The sequence below is a fragment of the Tachyglossus aculeatus genome, chromosome 3 (assembly GCF_015852505.1).
Source record: "Tachyglossus aculeatus isolate mTacAcu1 chromosome 3, mTacAcu1.pri, whole genome shotgun sequence".
Classification (NCBI taxonomy): domain Eukaryota; kingdom Metazoa; phylum Chordata; class Mammalia; order Monotremata; family Tachyglossidae; genus Tachyglossus; species Tachyglossus aculeatus.
Window position 1 is genome coordinate 21,459,931 of NC_052068.1, and position 6,432 is coordinate 21,466,362.

Below are 6,432 nucleotides of genomic sequence, written 5' to 3' on the forward strand. Positions count from 1 at the left end.
CCCGCCGTCGACCCCCGGCCCACGTCCTCCCCCTGGCCTGGAATGCCCTCCCTCTGCACATCCACCAAGCTAGCTCTCTTCCTCCCTTCAAAGCCCTACTGAGAGCTCACCTCCTCCAGGAGGCCTTCCCAAACTGAGTCCCCTCCTTCCTCTCCCCGTCTTCCCCCTCCCCATCCCCCCGCCTTACCTCCTTCCCCTCCCCACAACACCTGTGTATATGCTTGTACAGATTTATTACTCTATTTTACTTGTACATATTTACTATTCTATTTCAATCAATCAATCAATCAATCGTATTTATTGAGCGCTTACTGTGTGCAGAGCACTGTACTAAGTGCTTGGGAAGTACAAGTTGGCAACATACAGAGACAGTCCCTACCCAACAGTGGGCTCACAGTCTAAGAGGGGGAGACAGCGAACAAAACCAAACATACTAACAAAATAAAATAAATAGAATAGATATGTACAAGTAAAACTCATTCAATCGTATTTATTGAGTGCAGAGCACTGTACTAAGCGCTTGGGAAGTACAAGTCAGCAACATATAGAGACGGTTCTTATTTTATTTTGTTAATATGTTTTGTTTTGTTGTCTGTCTCCCCCTTCTAGACTGTGAGCCCATTGTTGGGTAGGGACCGTCTCTATATGTTGCCAACTTGTACTTCCCAAGCGCTCAGTCCAGTGTTCTGCACACAGTAAGCGCTCAATAAATACGATTGAATGAATGAATGAATGAATGAATGAACAAACACCACTATTATTATCTAAAGAGATAGGCTGGGCCAGAGGTTTCCCGGAGTCCAGGCTTCAATCTGAAAGTAGGATGGTCCCCTCTACTCCCCCCTCTTTCCTCCACCCTACATGTTCTGCTACTGCCCAGAGCCGATTGCTGATTCTGGCCCTGAGGTTGGGCAATATCCGCACCTCTGGGAGGGCAGAGAAAAAGAAAAAGAGAGAAGGGCAGACTTTGGCTATGCTGGAGATGCCAGGAGGGCGGGCAGGGGGAAGATAACAGGTCGGCTCGGGGCTGGACAGTTACAAATGCAGAGCACTCCAAAGAAGGAAGTTTATTCCTCTGCCTCTCCGGAGCAGTCAGACACTTTCCAATCTGGGGCCAAGAAAAAATAAAATAAAATCAGACCAGAAGGTCGGGGGGAAAGGCGGAAGGCTGGAGCGCATTTTCCAGCTGGGCAAGGGTTTCCCTTTACGGGGAAAGAGGCGAAGGACCAGTGCCCAGAGCTCGCCCGTTTGCTCTGCCCACAGGGGCTGGGCATTGGAGGAAAGGGAGAGTGGGGAGGGTCGGAAAGAATTGCAGCGAGAGAGATAACAGGAAAAGGGGGGCTGGGAGAAAGTCCGCTGCGCTAGTGGTGGAGAGAAAAGTAAAGAGGGCGGGGAGGAGGGAGGAGAGAGGAGGCCTGGGGGGGAAGAGAGAGAGGGGGGCTGGAGGGAGGAGAGAAAGGAAGGAAGGAAGGGTGGAGAGCGGGGTAGAGGAAGAGGAGGACTTGGGGAGAGCACGGAAGGAGAGGGAGGGTGGACAGAAGAAGAGTTGAAAGGGGTGGGGAGGGGGAACAGAGACAGACAGAGAAGGGGAGACAGACAGACAGGGGCGGAAAGAGTGGAAGAGAGACAGACAGAAAAACAGAAAGGGGGGAGAGAGACACAGAGAGACAGAAAGAGAGAGGGAGAGCAAGACAGAAAGAGTGGGGGAGGGAGAGAGGGACAAAGAGAGAGACTGAGAGTGGGAGAGAGAGACAGATAGGCAGGGGGACAGAGAGACAGAGAGTGGGAAAGAGACATAGACAGAGACACACAGAGAGAGACAGAGAGTGGGAGAGACAGACAGAGAGGCAGAGAGACAGACAGAGACCGGAGAGAGGGAGAGAAAGAAAGAGAGTGGGAGAGAGACAGACAGGCAGAGAGAGAGACAGACAGAGACACAGAGAGAGACAGAAAGAGTGGGAGAGACAGGCAGAGAGAGAGACAGACAGAGGGACAGAGAGAGAGACAGAGAGTGGGAGAGAGAGACAGAAAGAGAAAGGGGAAGGAGAGAGAGAGAGAGAGAGAAGAGAGTGGGAGAGAGACAGTGACAGACAGGCAGAGAGAGACAGAGAGAGAAGGGGAGAGAGTGGGCAGGCAGCCCTTGGACTCCGGGCGGGAAGCCGTGGCCTCTCTGTAAGAGATCGAGGCCAAGCCCAGCCCCCTCACGTCCTTCCTTGGGTGCCTCGGCCAGCCGGTGAGTGGGTGGTCCTGCCAGGCCCCAGGGTCATGCCCCCTCCGCCCCCTCGGCATCCCCCTCCGCCGGTGGCCGTGGGCCGGACCTCGCCCAGCCTGCAGCGGCCCTTCCTGCGGAGCGTCCTGGGCATCCTGAGGGTCCTGCAGCTGCTGGCCGGAGCCGCCTTCTGGGTGACCATCGCCTCCAGCAAGTACCAGGGCCCAGTCCACTTCGCCCTCTTCGTGTCCGTGCTCTTCTGGCTGCTCACGCTGGCCCTCTACTTCCTCACCCTGCTGGGCCAACACCAGTTGGTCCCGCTGCTGGGCTCCCGCTGGCTGCTGACCAACATCATCCATGACCTGCTGGCCGCCGGGCTCTACGGGGCGGCCGCGGGCATCATGATCGACCAGACGCAGAGGAACAGCTACTGCAATCTCAAGGACTACCACCTGCCCTGTGCCTACCAAGCCTTCCTGGCCGCCTCGGTCTGCGGCTGCCTCTGCGTCCTGCTCTACCTGCTGTCCGCGCTGACCGGCTCCTGCCGGAGATGCCGGGGACACTCGGACTTGCTGTGACCAGGAGGAGGACCAGGACCGGCCGGGAGGGAGGCCGGAGAACCCATCTCTCGCTCTCCTGAAGGAGACCCGGCTGACCCTGCCCCTTCTCCGAGGCTGTCCCCTCCTCCGCCCTCACCCCTACCTGAACAGACCCCTGCCCCGTCCCTCCCGGACACGGAGGCAACCGCGTGGCCAGTGGACTCTAGAGGGATATCCATCGATGGACCGAAGGCCACAGGCCCCACCCAGGGCCCAAAGACACGTGCCCGGAGTGCCAGGGAGATGGGCTTGAAGGCGGCCTCCGGGGCCGGAGAAACAGACTCATGGAGATCGTGGTCCATGCAGAGCCTCGAAGATGGACTTCAGGCCCTTTCCCCATCCGCTTCTCCGACCCCTTGTCCCTCAGGGCCACCTCTAACTCAAGCCCTGGGAAGGGCCTGCCCCGGGCCGGACAAGGCGAAGGAGTCCAAGGGGCCTAGCCCGAGGCCTCCAAAGACCGGAATGCAGGCCGGAGAGCCGGGCCTCTGGGAGAGCCGCCCTGTACCGGCCGCCCCGATCTTGCCCCGGCGAGAAGAGACCCCCCTCTGGAGAGGGCAGGCCCTACCTGAGGCCGGCGGTCCAGAAAGCCGCTCCAGAACCCCTGGGGGAACCACTGGCCACAGCCACGGGCTCCGGACCGGCCTGGAGCCGCAATTCGGGCCTGAGACATTTCTGGGGAAGCTCGGGAACCTGGGCGAGGCAGCCCACTCCTTAATAGGAATGATAATAATCCTGGCATTTGTTAAGTACTTATTATGTGCCAGGCACAGGACCAGGCTCTGGGCTAGGTACAGGATCATTGGGTTGGTGACCGTCCCCGTCCTCTAAAGGGCTCCCAGTCTCGGTCCCCATTTTACAGATGAGGAAACTAAGGCACGAAGAAGTGAAGTGATTTGCCCCAAGTCACGCAGCTGGCAAGTGGCAGAGCTGGAATTAGAACTCGAGTCCTCTAACTCTCAGGCCCTTTCTCTTTCCATTAGGTCACTCCTTCCCACTCCTATGGACTCCCACTCCCATCCCTGCCCAGCCCTTCTCTGCCCCCAACCCCTGCCCCCGCATGCCACGGAAGAAACTTCCTTTAATGTTTGTTCAGAGGTAAACAGAGGCGAAGGGTACAGACCAGGGGGCTCCCACGGAGCTGGGAGAGGAAGCTCGGAATCTGTTCCAGTTTCACTCCGGCATTCGGCAAGTCTCTGGCCCTGGGTCCTGGAGAAGGTTCAAAGCTGCAGAAGAGAGGGGCCTGGTGAAAATCTGGGCCGAGGGACACTTCTTCAGCAGAGGGACCCTGGGACTCTTTGGGTTTAGGAGAGGAGGGACAGTCCCTGACTGTAGCCTCGGCTTGGTGAGGGCGGGAAATGTGCTTTGAACAAAAAACGGAACCTTAAAAGCTGTCGAGGGTGTTCAGGGGGTAGAAGGAAAGAAGGAATGAACTCTGTGAAATGGAGATTAACTTCTGTTCCCTGGGACCCAGAAGCTGGGGGGACCCAAACCAGGGAGAATGGTGATGGAGGCAGCATCTCACCTTACGCCCTCTCTCTCTCCAGTGTCTCCAGTTGTAACGGGCGGCCTAAGGCTCTGAGATGCTCAGTTCTCATTGTGTCAAAGTTCTGCGAAACACGTAGAACCCTACCCAAAATTGGAAAGGTGAATTAGAAATTTGTCAATATCTTCTCTCCCTTCAGATTAGGAACGTGTGACTGGGTGGGTGGTAGATTCATTCTACGTGTGAGTGGGTGGGTAAGTGTAAATCAAGCTTTCTCTTGTTTCTGCCCGGTTTAGAGACTTTGAGATCCCATCTTGGAAGCTCCCAAGTTTCCATGTAGCCTAAGGGAATGGCCAGAGGCGGGGTGGGACCACCCAGGAGGGGAGACCTGGCTGACTGTCTGCAGAACAAACCCAGGGCAAACTGATGGAGGCGGGGAAGGGTGGGGGACACACAAAGAGTGGAGTCAGCCACTACTTTCAGTCCTTGTGGGAAGAGTGGCGACTTCTCTATCAAGATTCCTTCGCGGTCTGATAGGTGCAAGATTGTGATGCAAGTCTGTTGCCTCTCTGGAAGAAAGGACTCTGTCAGTAGAAACATTTGTCGCCTCTAATGATGAACAGGCTCTTGGATCTGGGCTCCCGGAGAGGAGGCCCCTGTGCCTCTATGCCACGTGGACCCAGCTCACTCGGGTGGATATGGAGGCACAGGTCATCCTGGGCTTGAGATTGAAGTTTGGCTGTGGGAGCCCCCGGAAGGTAAGGATTTGCTTGGGGATTTGAGCATGGTGGATGGATGGGTGTTTATGACTGGGGAAAAGGGGGAGGGATGGGAGAGGTGGTAAAGATGGTAGGGGAAGCATTCATTCATTCATTCAATCGTATTTATTGAAAGCTTACAGTGTGCAGAGCACTATACTAAGCACTTGGGAAATACAAGTTGGCAACATATAGAGACGGTCCCTACCCAACAACGGGCTCACAGTCTAGAAGGGGGAAGCAGCTTGGCTTAGTGGATAGAGCCTGGGCTTGGGAGTCAGAAGGACCTGGGTCCTAATCCCAGTTCCACTACATCTGCTGTGTGACCTTAGGCAAGTCACTTCACCTCTCTGTGCCTCAGTTACCTCATCTGTAAAACGGGGATTGAGAATGTGAGCCCAACTCTGGGACAGGGACTGTCCAAGCTGATTAACTTGTATCTACCCCAGTGCTTAGAAGAGTACTTGGCACACAGTAAGTGCTTAAGTACCATTATTAGTATTGTTTATTATTAAATGTGGCTGGAAAGAAGCCTCATCCTGTAGCTCAGGCCTCTGGATCCTGAGACTACAGAAAATCCCTTTCGCTCCACACCTCCTCCCACAGAAGAGTTCACTTAGATCACCTGTAAGCGCGTGTTCTCATTATGCATTTTGGGTAGAACACTGTTGGGAAAATAGGGAGCCTTCTTGCTTCAGCAGACGTCTATCTGGGTGATAGAAGAGACAGTTGTGCCGGACAAGGCAAGGGTACCAACGTGTGAATTTTTCTTTATCCGGAGTTCATCTTAGCGTCGAACTGGGGAACTTGCTAGTGAGGTCTTTTGAGCCGTTCCAAGCTGGGTCGGGGCTAGTGTCCCTCGAATTCTCTGTTCTCACCATGGGCTGTCTAGTCTTGCCATCCTATTGTTGCCATAGAAATAATAGAGATGCTGTGGAATCTGTGTGCTTGTGGGACATCCACACACAAGAGTTAGATGCTTATGATAATAACTGCGGTAGTTGTTAAACACTTACAAGGTGCCAAGCACTGTGATAAGAATTGGGGTAGTTACAGGATAATCAGGTTGGATGCAGTATTTGTCCCACATGGGCCACGTAGTCTAAAGGAAGGAGAACAAATTTTGAATTTCCATTTGACAGATAAGGAACCCTGAGAAACAGAGAAGCGACTTGCCAAAAGTCACACAGCAGGCAAGTGGCAGACCTGGGATTAGAAGCCCGGTTCCTTGACTTCTAAATCCATCCTCTTCCAACTAGGCCGTACTGCTTCTCATCCGTGGTTTTGACAGGTGGCCGTATAACGGGGATTTGTATAATCTTCATGTATGATCAAAATGCCCCTCTGGGTCAGGTCGACTTCTGTGCCAGTGTGCCCAGCCTG

General features: G+C 54.5%; 1 protein-coding gene across 1 annotated transcript; it reads left to right on the forward strand.

Annotated features, from left to right (window-relative positions):
• Window positions 1-2,058: 2,058 nt before the first annotated feature.
• On the forward strand, window positions 2,059-3,702 carry MARVELD1 (MARVEL domain containing 1). Its single transcript, XM_038744126.1, has one exon. It carries the CDS (start codon window positions 2,266-2,268, stop codon window positions 2,785-2,787), a length of 522 nt encoding a protein of 173 aa, XP_038600054.1. The 5' UTR covers window positions 2,059-2,265; the 3' UTR covers window positions 2,788-3,702.
• Window positions 3,703-6,432: the final 2,730 nt, after the last annotated feature.